The 21,005-nt window shown below is 36.2% G+C and overlaps 2 protein-coding genes across 3 annotated transcripts; both read left to right on the top strand.

The window, feature by feature from the left end:
• Positions 1-4,558: 4,558 nt before the first annotated feature.
• On the top strand, positions 4,559-10,883 carry LOC149008909 (E3 ubiquitin-protein ligase RGLG3-like). The gene is made up of 12 exons (XM_089162336.1): positions 4,559-5,178; positions 7,104-7,293; positions 8,305-8,389; positions 8,483-8,623; positions 8,714-8,827; positions 8,933-9,030; positions 9,120-9,199; positions 9,290-9,395; positions 9,866-9,990; positions 10,082-10,214; positions 10,303-10,359; positions 10,507-10,883. Exons 2-12 carry the CDS (start codon positions 7,141-7,143, stop codon positions 10,588-10,590), a joined length of 1,176 nt encoding a protein of 391 aa, XP_089018462.1. The 5' UTR covers positions 4,559-5,178; positions 7,104-7,140; the 3' UTR covers positions 10,591-10,883.
• Positions 10,884-12,947: 2,064 nt separating this feature from the next.
• Positions 12,948-20,539, top strand: LOC149008908 (putative thiol methyltransferase 2). Of its 2 annotated transcripts, XM_089163245.1 has the most exons (8): positions 12,948-13,419; positions 15,368-15,498; positions 17,639-17,725; positions 18,514-18,614; positions 18,703-18,802; positions 19,000-19,046; positions 19,705-19,783; positions 20,202-20,539. In XM_089163245.1, the coding sequence occupies exons 1-8, from the start codon at positions 13,206-13,208 to the stop codon at positions 20,253-20,255; spliced, it is 813 nt and encodes a 270-aa protein (XP_089019371.1). In that variant the 5' UTR covers positions 12,948-13,205; the 3' UTR covers positions 20,256-20,539. The 2 variants fall into 2 exon arrangements, with proteins under 2 accessions (XP_089019371.1, XP_089019372.1); XM_089163246.1 differs by lacking the exon at positions 18,514-18,614 and having other exon boundaries at positions 18,686-18,802.
• Positions 20,540-21,005: the final 466 nt, after the last annotated feature.

The following is a 21,005-nucleotide window of genomic DNA, read 5'->3' as shown; positions in this document are numbered from 1 at the left end:
GAGGGAAGCAATTGAAAAGAGCTGAGGATGAAGGCCATCCCTTTATAGGATTCACAAGAAGACAAACAATGTTAATTAAAAATGGAAATTATTTATAATTTAAAAACTGAGTGTTAAATAAGAATGGAAGGAATGATAAAATATCGACCAAGGACCCATTCGTGAGGTTGGAGTGAGAATTGGAATCTGATTCATCAGCCAACAAGGAGGACTAGTGAACCCCTAAGACCCATTGGTCACTTTCTTATAAACAAAATAACAAATAAGTTTTATGCAGCAGCTCTATCTCCACTTGTCTTTCTCTCAGAATTGAGAAATGGATTGCTTGTTCCCTATGTCCCCAGTAAAATGGTTTTACTTCATCTTCAAAACAAGCTTCTGAATTCAAGTGAAATGTTTTATCTTTTCTTTGTCATTTTCGTTGTTAGCTAGCAGCAAGGAATCTGATCCCTCTCAAAAATTTTAAACCCATAATTGGTTCGATCAAAGAACACTAAGAATGGCCTAAAATAGAAGAATTCAGGGAAATCTTGGTATGTATCAATATGAATGGAATCTCTGATCACATTGTGAGATCAGATGAATATATATATATATATATATATATATATATATATTGTGTGTGTGTGTGTGTGTGTGTGAATAAAATGACCATACACAGTATATCAAAAAGTGTGACTACATACTGATTATATACAATAGATATGATCAACTCCCTAATAGTATGAATACTTCAATTTGAAATTGCCGATATCAGATTCCATCCTTGCTGATTCCGATACAGATTGTTCACTTTGCAATAGGATTCACTAATTTTTAAATCTTACTTTCTGTAGCTCCCATAGATCACAGAAAAAAAAAACAAACAAAAAAACAAAATAACTCTCTGTGGTCTGAAGTTACTTGAACCTCACAGAAAATAAACAAACAAACATACAAACCAACGGAAGAAAAAAAAAGGGTAAAATATAAATAAGAGATAACAAGACAGATATTGGTTATGGCAGCATCGAAGCATCACAAAATCTGATAAAAACATCAGTTACCAAGTTCCAACATCATTTGTCTTCAATAGAGATCAGTAGTTCCTTTGCATTAACTAACATTTCTCTATTACAACAAGAAATTAAGTACAACAAACCAAAATTCATTATTTATGATCAAGAATGAAAGACCCAAGCCTATTATTTAGACAAAGACGATACAAATTAAATAAATTTGAAAAATTACCTTGACCTCCTCAACTAGATAATTGACTCTACCAACCTATTTAAATTAATATATAAGTAATTAGTACTCAAGGAAGTAAAATAATCTCCTAAAGTTACCTTGCTTGAAACATTTTGAAATGGGTCTTAAATAATCAATTGATCCCATCTTTTTTTCTGGGTACAATCTGAAACTTTCTAGTAGACATTCAAAGGGTCTTCTACACATGGGAGAACAGTAAAACATGAATTGGCAAAAAATTTAAGAAGAGATGGAAAAAAACTTTAGTTTGTTTCTTCTACTAAGGGATAGTACTATTGTCTAAAAATGGATACAAACTTCTAAAATTTGGCTTAGCGATTGTCTGATTCTATGATGTCACTATGCTTGTCTGTTTGAACCATAGTGATAGCTGAGAAAGTGATGACACATGATCCCTCAAAAACCCATTCTTTGGATTCTCCATGACAACAAATAATATAGATTTGTTATTGGGATTGCTTGTTGTATTGAAATCAGAACCCTACCCATGCCCTAATTGCTTAGATGATAATGAGTAGCATAACTGAAAGTGGAATCCAAGATTGAATACATATGGTCAAGCTCCAACTTTAACCAGCACTAGAGAAGTGGCCTATCTAGCCCCTTCATTAATTCATTAGATCAACTGAGACAATCAGGGAAACCTTTAATTTCTTTTGCTTCCATCACAATAGTTCCTGAACTGAGTTCTGCACTACTGCATGCAATGGATGTGTTGTGTTTCAACAAACATGGCCTCTAGTTCCTACTTCCCCACTGATGGTTGTCACCACTTTGTAGACTGCTTTCTATATGAAGTAATTACTTATTGTAAGAGTCTCCTGCCATTGGAAGTTCATTTGAACTCAAGAACCTATTAATTGTAATCTGTTTGCTGAATTCTGTAGTGGGATATATGATTTTAAGTTGGGTCTTTTCACTCTATATTTTTGGCTTTAGGAGATAAGAGTCGATCACAAACTTCCAGACAGAAAAACAGAAGAAGATGTGTTTATGAATGGGACCATTTGCCCAGAATCCCCAAGAAGATATGGGGGACTATAAAAAAGTAATGAATGTCTATATGCGACACGGATATCTCCATTTCTTCTTTCAGTCTTAACTTTCTGAACTGCCTTTGTCTCCCAAACCAAAAGAGACAAACATTCACGTGCCATTGGTCTTGGTATTCCTTCTTTCCTTGTCAAAAGACAGTTGAGTATCTTTGAAGGGTTTCTCCTCATCTCTCTCTCTCTCTCTGTATTTTCAAATATCTAATATGATGAAGATGACCTACACACCCAGATACCCACAAAATGAAGCAAGTGGTGTACACATGCAGCCCACGTGTCACGTGATGAATGGTGGGGGGGGCCAACAGGGTTGGCAGCACATTATGGGTCCTAGTGGGTTGGGGGGCCCTATATATATACGGCTCCAGAGCCAATAACAGATAAATTGATGCACCAGGTCAAGTGAATGATGCTAATTGTACCTGGTGGGGACTGGGGACAAATGCACATATATGTTGTGTGGAAACGGCAAAACAAGAGCTAGGGAGGGATAGGACCCACTGAAGCTTAAAAGGGTCCAAAGAGATGTTGTGACCTGATGCAACTTTTGGAGGATCTCATGGACTTAGTAGATACTCAGGTCTAGGGTTTTCGATCCCCCTTTAGCTGGCATATGGCTGGTTATAAACACCATTGATAACCTAACTATTAAATGGGTCAAGTCCGAAATGGTCAACACTTCCCAATGGAGAGGTTAGAGTTCGATCCGTCTTGATAGTAGATGCACATAGTGACAGCTCTTAGGTAGAGATCGTACGTCTAAGGAGGTCATGAGTTTGAACCTACTTCCCAACCACAACTTCCCCCCTTCCTCGGGCCTATGAGCCCCAAATTGTTACGACTTGTTTGATGAGGACCCACAAAAAAATGTATACGCAATAAAATAATAGTCCCCCACCCCATATTCTCAATAAATTAATATACAGCTCCCTTTGAAAAACAGACACTATTAAACGGGTTGGGCTTATAACTGGGCTGATTTAGGGCTGGGCTGAGATTAGTTGGGTGTGAATAGGTTGGGCTCGGTCATGCATGTGAGCAGTCTCTGCATGGGTCGAGCCGAGCCGGACTTGGATAACGGATTTGACATCTTGATATGGGCCTGGGTTTTGTGGCTGAGCCTAGTTGAATACCTATTTTTTCACGTGGAGTTAAGGCCAAGGAAACAAAGATGGTTGAGTAGGAATCTCGCCAAAGGCTTAATAAGTCAAGCTAGAAGACTTGTTGTCTGGTTTTCCTTAGTCACTAAGCCATAATAAGTTGTGACTTCACGTGAACAAGTCTATTCTTTCATGTCAGGTCTCCTAAATTATATGTTCTAAAGGGCCTTTCCTCTCTCCCTCTTCTATCAATATCTATGTGATGATTTGATTCCATTATCTACTTTAATTAATTGCCTAGAAGTAACTAACTTGATCTTTTGATTTTTTTAGCAACTTTTCTTAAATAACACAATAATGTAAGTATGTTTAAAGATAATTGATTTAAAGCATAGATACTTCAAAACTATGCCAATTTGCCAGTCATTCTCTTTGCCATGAAATTGTTAATTAGTTAGTCAAAAACTCAAAATGACAAATATACTCTTAATTGTGTTATTTTATGTTTTATAGAAGAAAAAAAAAATTAGTATTCTATTTTACTAGGGCAACAAAAATTAATGACAATAAAAGAATTATGAAATTGTCTAACAATGATTTATCGGAATTTAATAATACATTGCCAATTTGGCATACTTTTGCAATGTGTATGGTTTTGCCAATTATTTTGCGGTGTTGCTAAAATTTTTCTAATTGTAATTAAATAATATATTCAACTTTGACTCAATTAACAAATATCAACGTTCTAAAATATATATGGTGTAAAGTCAAGAGTTTAAACTTTTTTGTAAAAGACGAAATCTTGTCAAAAGCTATAGCTATATATATATATATATAACTACCTTCTGAGATGTAATGAGGTGCGTCAGTTGATCTCAACAAACCTCAATTCTAAAGAAGAATTTAATTAACTTATCAGTAATCTATAATTTGTACAATCCCCACAACCCCTTCTTTCCTACAGAAGGGAAAATAAATAAATAATAACATGATTTTCAACCATTTTTTTTTTTAGCATAAGCGACAATGCATGTATGTCGTAAGAAAATGGAAAACAGCTCCACCAAGCAAAATTTTATCTATTCGATCCATACAATTCTGGACAGATCAATGATCCGCCACGATGGACTTGTGGAGCCTTGCACGCTACGATACGAACCAAAAACTCCACCCCAGAAGTCCAAACAGAGCATGGGCGAGCCACTACCTTCTGCCGGCCGCCACGCTTCAGAGAGGTTCCCTTTCTACGAAATGTGTTCCACACTTCCACTTAGGGTCTGGTCTGATGAGCAAGGCAAAAGCAAAGCCACTTTTATTTTTTGAATTAAAAGATTCACTGGAAAAGCTCCTGCATGTTATTGGTTTTCTATGGTTTTAAAGAATCTGAAGGAAAGGGCCGGGAAAGAGGAAGAAAGCCGCCGCAATTAAAACAACACAGCAAATTGATTCCATTTGAACGTTGAAAGATTGACAGGTGGTGACTGTTTATCATTTTGAACGTTGAATTTTGGGCGGAGATTGAAGAACAGCGGTGAAGGAGAGTCAAATTACATGTGGGGATAAGTTAATGGTCAGCCAGTTAAATGTGAACAATAAGAATTCTAGAAGCAGTCATTGGAGATTATATATATACTACCGTGTCTATCTTGTAATGGATAATTTATCACTAGCACCGCAATAAATTCAGCCAGGTTGGGGACCTTTCTAATTTCAAGATTTTCAAGCGATTGATTTGCTCTTCGTCTGCGATCGGATTTATCACCAACTACCTTCAGGTCTGGTGTCTCTCTTGCGATTACATGTTATTTTCATTTGCTAGTCAAAGAGTTAATTTCTTCTAGTGGGTCCTCTGTGTTTGCTCTTGTTGCATCTTAGCCATTAAGTCATGTTGTTTGATCTAAACTGGAACACGATTTTCCATCAATACACCACATGCTGGTTTAATTCTTCAACAGGGCTACTGAAATTATAAATCTCCAGCATAAGAAGCACGGATTAAGCTAGAATTCTGATCCTGTTCATAATTTTCTTTTTCTGATTTTAGATTAGTTTTGAAGAGTTGACTTGTGGGTGTTCTGAAAATTCTAAAAATGAAATGAAATGGAATTTGGTTATGATTTTTCTGTTTGTTGGCCATGTCGATTGATGGTTTTGGAGAGGAAAATTTTCTGATCTCCTCTTGAATCAAATATGCAACCTCTACGGAAGCAATAACTTTCCTGCATGGTTATAAGTTTTCCACACAATTGGATCTTTTCAAGTTATGAGAAAGAAAGAAAAAAAGAAGGGTGGGGGGGAAGGAAAGAAACGTCTTTTCTTGCTGTGGTTGTCTAGGATGCTATGGAGACATATCCAGCCAATATTGTTGGGTTTGGGTACATGCTGCACATCCAATTTAAATGTATAGTTACAGTCTCACATGGCTGAGTGATGGACGAATATGAGAGTGGTGATAGGCCAATGCATGCTTGATGAAATAGTGTGGCATGACATGATTATGTTATTCAAAGCAAGAAGAGAGAATTATGAGTAAGCTCCATAGATTTGTTCCTCAATCTTTTTGAATTGAATCCCAGGTTGAATGTGGCAGTTTTCCCACTAAGAAATGGGGTTGAAGGTCATTCTTGCAAGTGAGTGCAAATTGTAATGTTCTATCAATTCTGGCACTTCCAGAGTCTAGTCTAATACATTTTCAAGTACAATGTAGCCTGTGATTTCCAAACCTAGGGGAGCTTCAAGTCAGTGGTCAGACTACCAACTGAAGAAAACTGGTCTCTCTATTTGCTCAAAAACAGTAGAAATATGAATGACCTTAAGAAATGCTTGAAGTGAGAGCTTCCATGAAGGTAGTATTTATATAGCTAATTTGTTTTGGGTTGGTGATGAGACTCTTTTGACAAAGCATTAATTGCTTATGTGGTTACTTAAACACAATTTCTCTATAAAGAAATGCAGTGTAATTCCACCAAAGATGTCTTTTACCAAGATCACCCCTGGTCGATCCAGTTCCTAATAACATTAGTAAACAAAGTAACAAGAACAGAGAAGAACATTTGGTCAAAAACCATACTCTTTTAATCTACTAAAAGTTACCTGGTTTTAGTTCTGTGGTTAATATATAGCAAGTATATGATTAAAAAGCCACCAATGGTGATCATACTAGGACTCTGTAATCCTTGACAACTAAAAGAAAAGACATCATGAGTCTAGTCCAATATTTGATCAAATAAAATGTCAAATGCTAAGAAGGAGACTCTTTTTTCTTTTTATTTTGGGGTGTGTGGCTCGTGCAAATCTTACTCTTCCTTTGTTTATGAGAATTGGCTTTTGAGTATCTGTGGTCTTATAAATTCCCTACACAAAGTTCTCATTGGAAAATAATTGCAGAATAAGGCAAATCAATTCAGCTTTCCTCTTTTGCCAAAGGTGAAGGTGAAGGGAGGCTCATACAGGGAGAGTTGAACTTGTCTGGAGTGACTAGATTTTTTTTTTTTTTTGGGGGGGGGGGGGGGGGGGGGATGATTCCTTCTCGCGGTGGCCGCGGCCCCCCCCCCGGGGGCCTTCGTTTCCCATAACAATCCTTGTTTTTAATATCTATTTTGTACATTTGCTTATGAAAAGTTGTATTGATGGTGGTTTCTCTGGCTATTATATGTTTAACCACTGGAGTTAGGTCTTTATTCCTTTTTCACTTTTACAGGATTATATCATTATCTACACGTATTTATTCTAAGCATATGGGGAATACAGAGTCGGTAGACTATTCAATTGATGATGATGAAATTATGCCACAACCTCATTCTTATGCTGAGCCTCCTGTGCACGACTACTATCAGAATACACGGCAGCAATCCTCTTACATACCAGATAGTTTCACCTCTCTAGATCAGGTTATTGTTATAACTTTCTTCTGGATCTTATACACTGATTCCATTTGACAGAAACTTTTTGAAATTTCAAGCTAATTAGAACAAAAGGTAAAGAGTGAACATCCATTTATATACTGGTAGCTCTTTGTTAGTTTTGTCCATGTGTTCCTAGGTTCCCCCCCCCCCCCCCCCCCAATGAAGCAGTCTTTCTGTTTAGTGAAGTACGGATTTGAGTTTTTCTTGTTTAGTGCAGTCTTTCTGTTGTTTTGTCAACTGTTTTATCTAATCATTCCAAAAATATAAGATAAAATTCATTGGCATATTTTGGTTTCATTTTTAAGGGGGTGAAATTAGTTCAGAGAAAAAGGAAATTGGAGCTAGAGAAAACCCAAACATGCAAAATATTGAGCTATTTCAGATTTTGGATTGTCAAAGAAACTGTGAGACAAGTATATGGGAAAAATTATGTTCCTGTTAGATCAATTAGACCATACAATTACTATAGCAATGCTAATAAAAATATCTGGGAGCATGTCTAGAGCCTGGGAGTACCTTCTGTTCTAGAAACCAAAAACAGATGGAGGATAGCATTTAACTAGTAATTTCACTGCCGGTTATTGACAGAGCTGGATTATTACAGAAGTAGAATTCAACTGAGATGATTCATGCAAAAGAATGTAGCTTGACTGAACTCAGTCATGTTTCATCCCTGCTAAATTCGGTCCACTGCCTGTCTTGTTTCATCGGATTCACTACACCAATCCTGTTTTCCATAAACAATAGTATGAGCAAGAAATACTATCATGTAGGAATAAAATCTTCTTTTCTTTTTTTCCTTTTCTTTTTTGGGTGTGAAATTGTCTATATGATTGTCCATTTCTCTTTATTTTTTCCCTATTCAAATGAGCTCTTCTTGTGATTATATATTTTTATGCATTTATTTTTGCTTGTTCCAGTCATGAGTTTTGTATCTGGGTTGCATGTGTTGGTTGATTTTAGTAATAAAAGGAGATATGGTACTCAAATTTTCAGGTTATTTCTGCATTAAGAGAAGCTGGTCTTGAGTCATCAAATTTAATCCTTGGTATTGACTTTACAAAGAGTAATGAGTGGACAGGTGATTTAATCACTTCTTCAAACAGATTTAAATTATTTTTTATCCCAAATTTTCTGCTACTGGGAAAGTGAACATTGCCATTACTGAATGTAGGTAAGTATTCATTCAATAGGAAAAGCCTCCATGCAACTGGCAGCACACCTAATCCTTATGAGCAAGCTATATCCATAATTGGCCGTACATTATCACCTTTTGATGAGGATAATTTGATACCTTGTTTCGGATTTGGTGATGGTTAGTATTCTTCAGCCATAATGCATAAATTATATTATGTTGCAAACTTCCTTTAACTAGTTATCTGACCTTTTACCTTTTTATGTTAAGCATCCACACATGATAAGAATGTGTTCAGCTTCTTTCCTGACCACCGCCCTTGTCAGGGTTTCGAGGAGGCTCTTGCAAGATATAAAGAGATTGTCCCTTACTTAAAACTGTCAGGTTTGTGAGACTTATTTATAAAATTTATACACACATTACTTGGAGCCTCTAAATGCAGGTAATATATTGTACATCAACTTTATTCTTTCGTGCATTGTCTTGCAGGTCCAACCTCTTTTGCACCAATTATTGATGCGTCAATTGATATAGTAGAGAGAAGCAAAGGGCAATATCATGTCCTAGTCATTGTTGCTGATGGGCAGGTTTCATGATTTTGCTTTTGTGACCAGAATTCCATGTCTCCTTCCACGTTTTGCCGTAATTTATTTTGTTTGTGCTTTCACATTTATAGGTTACAAGAAGTGAAGATTTGCCACCTGGAAGATTCAGTCCTCAAGAGCAAGCAACGATAAATTCTATAGTTGAAGCTAGGTAAAAGCGTTGAGGTTCTGAACCACTCGATTTAGAAATATGTTCATTATTGACGACTTCTACTAACTAATAATTGTTTCTTATATTTAGTCAATATCCGCTATCAATTATTTTGGTTGGTGTGGGTGATGGACCATGGGATTCAATGCAACAATTCGATGATAACATTCATCAACGGTCATTTGATAATTTCCAGGTACTTAATCACTTGTTGAAAACTACAGCACTAGCTTACATATCAATGGCCATGCATTTTGTTTTCAAAATCTGTAAAGCTTTTCTAACATCCTTTAGCGTCTAATCTATGATTAGGGGACCTGATGCTCTCTTTTTTAAGGTGGTTCTTTTTAGTGTTGATTACTTGAGTTATCATTACTAAATGCTTATAATTTAACAAACGTTTACTTGTCAACAAATAAATAATTAAGGAACTGTGTTATAAATGAAGAATGAGATTCTGTATCATCCTGGGCATCATACTGACTTTATACAGTAGTCATTTTGTCTAATACCCTTTTTCCCCCTCATTCTGAAAGAAAAAATATTTAATTTTGATTTGTTGATCAAACTGGAAATGCAACATTGGGCAGTTTTTCTGCTTAGTAAGAGTGAACTGTTGCATTTTGCTGTCACAACATCTAATCACCTGGACTTGTACCTTTGCAGTTTGTGAACTTCACAAAGATCATGTCTGAGAACAGGGAAATGTCAAAGAAAGAAACAGCCTTTGCACTTGCAGCCCTCATGGAAATTCCATATCAGTATAAAGCCACGCAAAAACTCAGAATGGAGTAAGCCAGTAGTTTTATGAACTAGTTATTAGCTACTTACTGAAACTTGTTTGGGGAATTACTGAAACCCTGAATCAACTTAATCATGCAGACATAGAAGAAGAGGGCCATGCGCACGGGTACTTCCCCCTCCACGTGAAGTGATCGAGCATGATAATGCAGTTAGGACGTACCCACACATGACAAGTTCCCAGTCAGTTGAGCATGCAGCTTTCGCGGATCAGGTAATATTTTTATCATCACCACTTCAGTTCTCTTTTCTGCATTGATGTAGTACTGGGGGAAATATATTAAATTCTGGGTTTGCTGCAGGAATGTCCCATATGCTTGACAAACCCAAAGGACATGGCATTTGGATGTGGTCATCTGGTTAGCAATCCTTACACCTTAATAATGTAGAATGCAAGGTTAATTGACACCTTCATAGAGATGTTTCAGTACATGTTTGTTTTATTGCTATCCACACATCAGACATACTGCATTTGATCTCATATGGTATCTCTTTTCTTGAATTAGACTTGCAAGGACTGTGGTGTGAGCATATCATCGTGCCCTATTTGCCGTGAGCCAATAATGACTCGTGTGAGACTGTATTCTTGAGAAATTCACTTCAGCTGCTGCTTGGAAACTTGCTGCTGAAATCAAATCACAGAAGGAAAAATCATCGTATAGTTCTGCTATTTCTCCACTTCATCCAGTAGTGTACAGTATGTGGCAAAATTATTTGAAGTTTGGCTTGAGATTTCTATTTTTCTTTTTGGATTCAATTGGTGACCTCATCGAAAAAATTGTATCAATTTTTATTTATTTATTTGTTTTATTGATGTATAGTACTGTTTGATCAGCTCTAAAAAAATTCGTTCTTGAAGAGATTACAGAGCCAATCGTTTTTCAACTTTTCCATCTGAGATTTTCGTTTTCTGGGAGCCAGGTGAAGAGGTCATCTGGCTTATGCATCCATCTAGTAGAACAGATACATGTGAGATATCAGTAACACAATGTGAAACGTCCATAGAAAAATAATAGCAGTTTCATGCTTCCATTAGCAAGAGAGAAAGTGTCACATCTCTCTCCCATCTCTTAATGCTTACAAAGATTTTCAAGTAAAGAGTCATGCTTTTTCTCACAATTCATCACCACATATCAAGAGAGATATGCCTTTGAATTTTGACAAAATGAGTCATAAAGTAAAACCCTCAGTGGGGTCCTCTCTAGATTCAAATCATCTATCTTGGATTTTTATTTGTTGCAGCCAAGGTATGAAAGTTTGGCAAAATGAATCATAAGTAAAACCCTCAGTGGGCTCCTCTCTAGATTCAAATCATCTATCTTTGATTTTTATTTGTTGCAGCTAAGGTACGAAGTTTTGGCAAACTTCGCCGGTTCGTTAATTTCAGCCTATATTTTCGCTTTTTTGGGCATTATATAGGTTGTGGACCGTGGGTTTCTCATTGGTAATTATTACTCAAAAATATAGTAATTGCAATCCTTGATAATTGTACTTTTATTTTTTTTTAAATATTCAATACTTACACCCACCTATTGACTATCCAAGCTAACACACAAAAAACAAATGAAAGGAAATTCAAAAGTAGCCACAATTCACAGTTTTTTATGAAAATTTAATATAAAAATAAAAAATAAAAAGGAAAAGTTGAAGGAGATCTTACAAATTGTAAGAAAAAAAATCAGAAGGTGGAGATTTGAAAAAAAGAAAGAAAAAAAAACAAACCTCGGAGATTTGAAATATGGTTTGGTCGAGTTTTAAGAAAAAAGTGTAATAATTATAATGATCTGACATTACTATTTGTCAAAGGGAACTTTGTGAGTTTTTAATCGTTTAAAAATTGAATACAACAGATTAAGCGAGTGAACTGAGTTAATGAAAACCTCCTGTGTATTATAAACAACGAACCTTTTAAAGCCTGTCTTTTTCTAGGTTTTAACTTTAAAAAAAGCCTTCAGATTAGGGCTTTTTACGTTCTTTGCCCTTTGAGGACCCTGAAGAATTTTCAAACTATTCGCTTAAAACCTAATTAATTACTTGTTTTGTTGTATTCAAATTCTCATTTTTATCTTCTTTCATTATCTAAATCCCTAGTTGTTCCATACCGGTCCATAAAAAAATCAGATTATTTGATTATGATTTAGGGCTTTTTATGCCGTCCTTGTGTCTCTCTAGTTATTGACTTCACTAAATTTCAGAAAAACATTTATCAAAAAGGCCTTATGGGGAGATGATTTGGTGTAGGCAGCGCTATGAACAACTTCAACTTAGGTGAGCTAGACAGTAAGTGCTGTCTCCCTGTTACTTGTGGGGGTTGGAGGACAACAGAATCGTGGGTTTAAAAACGAAGATTTAGAAAATAAAAGGTCGTAAATATAATTTAAAACTTTATATTTGTACATATATCCTTACATTTTGATTTATTACTGTTAGATCTGAGATTTTTATGCGTGGGCAAGATCTTTGAGACTGACAACAGCTGTAGTTAATAAAAATTTATACCAATTGTTTAATGCAAAGGTTGATAGAATGGTAAAATCCATACTTTTTAGTGGAAAAGTCATGGGTTCGATCCTTTGGGTTGGGGATTATAAAGCTCTTCAAATATGTTATCGAGATACGCTGACCCAGATGAACACACTAAGGAGAACACAAACCTCTGCCTCGAAATAATTACATTGGACCCATATCCTATGCGATAACCGTCAAACTTTACCACAGGCAACGGAGTTCAGAAAACTCTTCCAAAATTCAAGCAAAACGATCCAAATTAACATAGAGCCGATATGTAATACTCAAAATTCATTACGTTCCGGATATGATCCACCCCAGTGGCACAGATGAAGAGTGGTAATCGAGGAAGAACCCGTTTTGGAATATAATTATGAGCTCTCAACACAGAAAATTATAAAAAGAAAGAAGAAAATTTAAAAAGCGTGAAGACTTAAGATTAGCATGGAATTGTACTTTTAAGAAACCGGGTTTACTTCAATCATGCGCGTTTAATGCACAGATCAATCCCAATTCTAGTATCGAAATTTTGACCAAAATTTTGAATCCGACCGTCCAAAACCACCTTTATTTGACTGAAGCAATTTGGCAAGAAACGAGCTGTATTTGACTTTTCATGGTTGCGCCGCAAGAAATTAGCCGTAAGATGAATCTGTGAGTATATGACGAAGTCAGAATTTTTGGAGCAGGGCGAATTATGTGGTGTGTATCTCATCGTTTACTCTTAAATAACTTTTCGTTACGCATGTCATCGAATCCATCGCTGAAATTCAAACCCAGCAGCGCCTTCCCTCTCAATTGTGCTAAGCTTTTCTCAAGACAGTCAAGAATGGAAACGGGTGAAGGAGCTAAGAGTGCCAAGAACCCAAAAGATGATAGGATTGAAGAACTAATACAGCGTGACCCTAAAGGTAGTAATAGACCTCTGAAACCGTTAGATTTTCATTGAATTTCGGGCCTTTTTCTTTTGGGGGTTTGGTTTGGTTTATAATGAATTCATAGTTTTCTTATGGATATTCAATATTTTGTTCCGGTAGATTGTTTTCAGGATGTATTCTCATTTCTGTGATTGATGTTGAGGCCCTAGAGAGTCATTTTTAATTTCTAAAATTCTCAATATTTGGTTATGTTGTGAAACGAGCTTTGTTTATCAGGGAATGAATTGTAGCTTGGTGACCAATACGATATTAATTGCTGCCACTTTACTGAATTATGAAATTTAAAATTCCTTCTTAATCAGGAAGGAGCTTTCGGCCCTTGAATCTAGCTACCTTTATCTTTTCCTTAGTGAATATCAGCAATATCCATTGCATTTTCTTGTGTCTACTTGGACCAGAAACTTTCTCTGCTGCTATTTAAAATATATATAGGGGAACTTTTGAAATTAATTGAAGTTGATTGAACTTTGTCTTGTTCATTTTGAGTGATAACAAAGTTTATGTACTTTTTTTGTGTTGGTTGGGGTGGGGAGGGGGGGGGGGGGGAACGATTGAGGTGGCTTGTATTGGCAGGGGCAGGGAGATTTTATTGTCATAAGACCTCGGGCAAGATATCTGAAACCCAGTCATCAAGATGAAGAGCAATTAAAACAACCAGTTACTTTCTTGTCCATATGATCATAGACTGAGAGTTTCCCATTTCTTCATATTAGCATCAGTGTAGCAGCTGAACCAAAATCGTGGAATTATACCCTCAGAAATCAGAATTAGAGAAGGATATAACTGCTTCAACTGAGATCAGGAGGTCTGTCTTTATGTCAGTAGTCTGTCCCCCCCAAACAAAAAACATATAAACTCTTCATTTTCCTAGGCTGGTGCAAGACTATCACGCTGGTGAGTGTGTTCAACAGAGAACTGGTAGCATGCCTTAAAGAAATTGATGTTTGTAGGAAGTGAGAAGCACGCTAAGTTGAAATCAGGATCTAGAGAATGGAATTACCATCTGGCGTGTTTTGGTGTCATTTTATTTATCAAGTTACCTATCCAACAAGACTAACATCTCCCAATTCCGAGATGTAACAGGAAAGTTATGATCGTCTAGTGAAAATAAACCGGTGAGTTATGAATTTTCTATTTGTGGATGTTGGTTGTTTAGGTAGTCTTAACAATTTACAGTTTATTGTAGGCCTGTCCATAATGCACAAAACAAAAGAAGTTTACAGTGTTTGTTTTAGTATGTATGCTACCTTGTGTTCTGTCACTTGCATTTCTGGGCTGATTCTGAAGGTCATTTAAGAGGTCATAGGGCATGAGGCCTGCAGGTTTATATGTATACTTTGGTAAAACATACCTGTGTAATGTTTGTAACATTTTTTTCTAAGGTGGTTTTCTGTAATCTGAGAGATGTGCCAGGACAGTTGCTGTAACCCTACTATCTGTTGGTTGTGAAGCAGGACTCATCTAATCATGGGACATAGGAAACCTGGCCAAACCGTGTAAATCTTTGCACTGCGTCATTGTGGTTCAACCATGTTCATTCTTCTCTGCATCATTATAGGTTCTCATCATGTATAATGCATTTAATTGATCCTCAACCTGGCCTCAACTTGCAGAAAGGATCCAGTTCTTTTAGGCAGGAATCAGCTCATGGTTGCTATTCTGTACTTTTTGACTTGAAGTTGTGTTTACAAAATATGAAATAGATTTACTGGTACAGGCTAGGTGGATGGTATGATGCATTTGTTTTGCTTCTTTCTCTTTTAGTTATTTATAACGTGTTTCATAACTATTCTTTTACCTAAATTTTCTTCCTTGCGCTCACTCAAAAGACTTTTCTTTCTTGCTGAAATCAAATGGATCTCACTATATTTCATCCTTTCCTATTATGAAGATGCATCACTTCTTAGTTCTCATTGATCAGGTGGATGGGACATATGCTGGGAGCAAGGATTGACCCCATGGGATTTGAAACAGCCAACTCCTGTGCTTCTGCATCTTCATCAAACTGATGCAATTCCAAAAGGAAGGACTTTGGTCCCTGGATGTGGCACTGTAAATATTCTTCTTGTTTTGACCCCAAGGAACTTATTTATTAATGGTCTCTCATGGATTCGATTTTCTTTAGTTTAAATTTAGTATATGATTTCCAACTTTGGCTAGTGGCATGGAATCTATCAATTATAGAAATCACCACTTGTTGAAAGATGGAGGAATTTCCTAGATGATTCTGAGAGATTTACCTAATCTCCAAAGTAATAGCAATTTCTCCTGTCCGACAAGAAAATAGGCTTAAACTATTGAAACTACTCTGTTGGATTACTTTTCCCATAATTTAAGTCTAAAGATTAGGCTTATTGACTTAATCATTAAACTCCCATCTCCTGCCCAACTGTTCAGCCACACTCAAACCCAAGAACCCCAACAACAGAAACATCCCAATCAACAACTCAAAAGCCATTACAGTATAAAGAAAATCCTTAAAAGCTTTCTCCAATGATCCCATGTTCCTGGTCCCATCCCATCAGAACTTGCATTTTGCGAAACAGAGTTAGAAGTTCCCCCTAATCAATTAATATCAACTGATTCATAGTATCCAGAAATCAAGCAGATTAAACTACTGCCAGGAGAGGATGAAAGGCCAAACTCACTGTAAGAGCTGCTATTTAGTTTTTTGCCCATGCTAATTAGCCTAATTGATAGGTTTAAATTATGGAAAAAAGTAATTTAAAATGGGTTTAGTTGAACTCTATTTTCTATCTTTAACCCTTTTTTTTGGGGTGGAGGGGGGCGGGGAGGGGAGGATTTGTCAGTAACTCAGGGATCAGGTATCTTTTCAAGATTTAAAATAATGATGTAAAATATTTTTTAAATATATTTATCTGGTAATTCTCTTATAACCTCATGGATCTAAGAATTTTCCCCTTGACATTTACATGCACGTTAAAGTGCTAAAAACCTAAAACATTGTTCTCTTTTAATATTTTCTTTTACAGACACAGAAACTCTCTTGATATGGTTCTTATTTCAAATGTCAGTGATTTAGGACAGGCCAGTGGGCACATGGTGGGAGTAGGGTTAGGACTGATTCTACTTTAAACAAGCAGTAGACAATAGGGAGGAAAAAAGTGGGGGGGGGGAGGGGGGAGGGAAGAAACTGTCGTGGGCTGTGACTCGTATATTACTTGTTACCATAAAGAAATGGCAGATCACATTCAATTACCAACAAAAAAATTGAATTCCAAATCTTTGAACTTTAAAGTTCCTTTGGTATTAGATTTTCTGTTTACCAAAAAAAGAAAAGATTCTAACTCTTGACTTCTGGTCATCTTCTAGTGGCTGCAGATCAAATCTGAAATGATGTATGATAACAAAGAAAAGATTCAAGAAGCAAGAAAGATAGAAAGAGAAGTAGGGGGCTACAGTCATACATATTTAAGGGGAAAGGAAAAGAAAGGGAGAGAGAGAGATGGCCTCACAGAGGCAATACTGAGCCTTCACAATAGAACACTTCTCTCACTCCATGCAACAACTTCAATATCAGGAAAGGTTGTGGAGATATATGAATCCCTAGTAACTAATAGAAACTCTTTGAAATCAAAGCTTCCTAGTGGACTTAAGAGTGGTCAGAGAACGATTTTTCATAAAGGAAGTTGAGGTCTAAAACTCTTCTGGACCCACAAAACTAACCACTTATGGTTCTTTTAATTTTAAACTTAAATGAATAAACTTGGCCTTATAACTTGGAAGACCTCTAATAAAGATTTTTGCTCTCCTTTTGGCCCTAGAAGTAAAGGGGCTCAACCCATTATAAATCCTGCTTTTGCAAGGCTGTGGGTTGACCCATTTGTTCGGATAAGGCTTAGTTGAATAATAAATCTTTTAGTTTCTCTGTAACTGATTTCTTTTTAGTTCATTTACTCTCTTTTCATTGTTGAATAACCTTTACTTCTTCGCATTGTCTTACTTATCTGTGGGCCTGTGGGTGCTGTTAACTGCTCTTCGGATGTTGATTGTCAGAAAATAGTATAGGAAGTACTTAAACTCTGTTTCCATTTTTTTAATTCTGTCACCTGAAACCTGTGGAATCCTGGATCTCGTTTACTGATTTTTGGGAGTGCTGTTTCATTAAAGCCATCAAGTGGGCTTGTGACCGTGATCTGCAGTCTCATTACGAAACATTCAAATATGACAGGGTTATGATGTGATTGCAATTGCTAGCCCTGATCGCTATGTTGTAGGTCTCGAGATATCAGAACATGCCGTTAAGAAAGCAAACGAGGTAAGGGCATTTCTTCTTATTGATAAGGCTCAGGACTTCTTTTAGGTAAAGTTAGACGCTTCATTCGTTTATTTGGATCCTGTGCCCCATAATGGGGAACGACTGATATAAATTCTCACATGAAAATTGAATCTTCTGTTCTTCTGCTAATTGTATATATGTTTCTCTTAGAAGTTATGAATGGATAGAACATAACAGTTGGCTTTACATAACCCATCATAGCTGTTTTTTCTGACATAGGGTCAGCAACTTGGCATATAATAATGTCTATTCAAACTTTCCTTATGTTCTGATCACTTCTTCATTGCACTTGACTAAGCAATTTGAGAACTTGGTTTACTTGATCGACTACTTGGTTGATTTGAAGGGTGACTTGGTTTTGCTCGGAAACAACTCAAATGGGTCAACAATGAAAAGAAAGTAAATGGTTCTCTTCATTGTTGATAACGGGCTCTTAAAGAAGTTCTTTTACTTTCTTTTCATTGTTGATTTTAAATTCATTTACTTTGGTTGAATTGAAGGGTGACTTGCTTTTGCTCCATATCTTTCAAGCTCTTGATATAATGTGCTCTTAAAGAAGTATTGAAAATCATAGACTGAACTTTGAAAAGAACTGGTCATCTAGCCACTAAGTATACTTTTAAATGAGCCAACTATTGTTTCTTGGCTATGAATTGAAATATTCAATTTTGCTAGTGTTATAAATTCTTATAAGCTGTAATTCTTTAATTTGAGCACATTGTCGAAATAATGTGCCCCTTGTCATTTTGCATAAAACGCCAAGCCAGCTGTTCTCTTCATTGCCAAACGCAAACTATTTTACCTTTATGAAGGAGGACTTTTTCACTTGGCAACCAACTGATTTGTTTGATCTCATTTATGATTATACGTAAGTCTCCATCTTGAATCTTAATACATTACTCATCCTAGGAAGCCTTAGTTTTGGTGCTTTTTCATTAGAATGGGAAGCTTTTCAGGTTTTTTTGTGCAATTGAACCATCCATGAGATCAGCTTGGGCACAGAGAATTCAAGATTACTTGAAACCAGATGGAGAGCTCATTACTTTAATGTTTCCGGTACACATTCCCTCACCTCTCAACCCTGATGTTTCTTGTGATTACTTCCATCTGTACTGTTTTATAATTTTTTTTCATGTGATTTCTAGAGAAAACTATCAAACAATTTAACTCTTTGATTTTGTCTTTCTAAAGTCTTTGTTGGATGTTTAAAAACAGATTCAGTGATTGCATTATTTTCTTTTTTTTGGTGGCAGATTAGCGATCATGTTGGTGGACCCCCATTCAAAGTTTCAGTGACTGAGTAAATTCTCTGATCTCAGTAATATTAATGATGGTGATAAGCATTCATTATAAATCCCTACAAGTGATAAGGGGAAGAAAATAAACTGTAAAAATAGAATTTATTTTAGAATTGCAACCACATCTATTATACAGAAATTACATAAAACCATATATTTTTTGCACAATTGAATCCATCCAATAGAACTATGGTGTATCCCAACTAGTTGGCATTGGCTAGAAGTATCATATTTTTTGCATTTCTGTGCAAAAAATGAATCTCGATTCAAAAATGAGAAAAAATGATTCAAATAGGTGGATTGTCTTTTTCTAGGCTAGAGAAGGCTGGCAAATATCATAAGCCACTTTTTCCACACAAAAAAGGTGAAAGGCAGTACCCAGGATGTATTTCACTTCTGTGGGAAGCTTTTAACTCTATTTTATTGGATCCAGAAATCTTCAGGGAGTGCCCTAATACATGTACATCAGAAGAACCTTTTGCCCTCATTAACTTCAATTAGAATTCAAGAATCATCAGAAGTTGGTTCACACTGCCATCAGCCTCCTTGCAAATCATGAGCAGTAATTAAAATTGGCCACCAGTAACGAAAGACAAACTGTGATTTCACTTCATCTTCCTTCAGAATTGATTATTCATCAGTGTCTTTATGCTTGTGCAGCTATGAAGAGGTGTTACATCCTATGGGCTTTAGGGCAGTTTCCATAGTGGATAATGACCACGCTGTTGGGCCACGCAAGGTATGTTGAAAGGTTGAGATGAAATCTAATGCTTTGCATGTTTATACAAAGAGTAGTTCAAGCAAATCCAATTCAAGTGTTCACCTTTTAGAAACCAATAAATTGTTCATATATAGAGAGAGAAAGACACACAAGCATATGCATGTGTATGTGCCCATCTATCACAAATAGCCATTTTAAGCTTTATATTTGGTGGAATTTGCTTTGCTGACCTGACCTTTCATTCCCCATCCAAATGGAATTTTCCTCAAGAGTGATCTAACTAGTTCTGTCTTGCGCCCACCACATATCTTTAGTTCTGAATTTCTTATGGATTCTCCTAACTTGGTTGACTCACTTTTTGTGGACTAAGATTCTAATACAGTGGTCATTGTGGAGTTTTTAGAAGTTATTAAAGCAAGTTGACTTTTTTTCTCAGGGAAGAGAGAAGCTGGGGAGGTGGAAGAGATCTCCAAATCTATCCTTACTATGATGGAAACTCAACGTAATAATCGTTCAGAAAAAACAAACTTGATTGACCAAATTCTTATTTCTCTATAAATGAAGCGATTCAGCAGATTTAACCCATATTGATTGTGGGAGAAGATTATTGATAAATATTCATGTATTCTTACTTGGGTAGAAGTGTAGAACCATGATGAGGAAGGATTCTTAGTTGTTGCAGATTGTCAATTTTGATGGTACCATATATGAATTTAAAAGCGTATGCAAATAAAATTTGTTGAGCATCTTGAGCCAGCAATTTTCTTTCTAAATTGTTTACCCAGATGAAAACAAGAGAGTTTCAGCGGATGCTTACCAACCCTCAAGAGGTCCTATTCCATCAATCATCAAGAAACAGTTGTTTTTCATCATTTTTTCAGATTTTCAGAGAAATGACACTAATCAGGACGGTTATAAAATGCCCCCTTTATTATTATGGCATGCTTGTTTGCTCTCCCTCTTCTGTGGTTTCAATATGCGATGATATCTCCCTAACTTGAAGTAATGTTTTCATGCTAGTCCTATCAGCAAGGAAGAGCAAACAAAAATATAGTATTTCGAGTTAGCACTTCTTTTTTTTTTTTTTTTGCAAAACACCACCACAATAAAATAACTAAACAAACTACAAAACAGATGAAAGATCGGTTCAACGACATGCGTCTCCGACTACAAAGCCATTCATCAACACCCTCAAGGCCTAAAAAATCTTTCAAGGTGGGGGGGGGGGGGGGGGGGGGGG

The sequence above is a fragment of the Hakea prostrata genome, chromosome 7, assembly GCF_041222555.1.
Source record: "Hakea prostrata isolate BN-2017 chromosome 7, UWA_Hpros_2, whole genome shotgun sequence".
Lineage (NCBI taxonomy): Eukaryota > Viridiplantae > Streptophyta > Magnoliopsida > Proteales > Proteaceae > Hakea > Hakea prostrata.
Note: the sequence above shows the minus strand (reverse complement) of the source record. Positions and strands in the feature narration are given on the sequence as shown.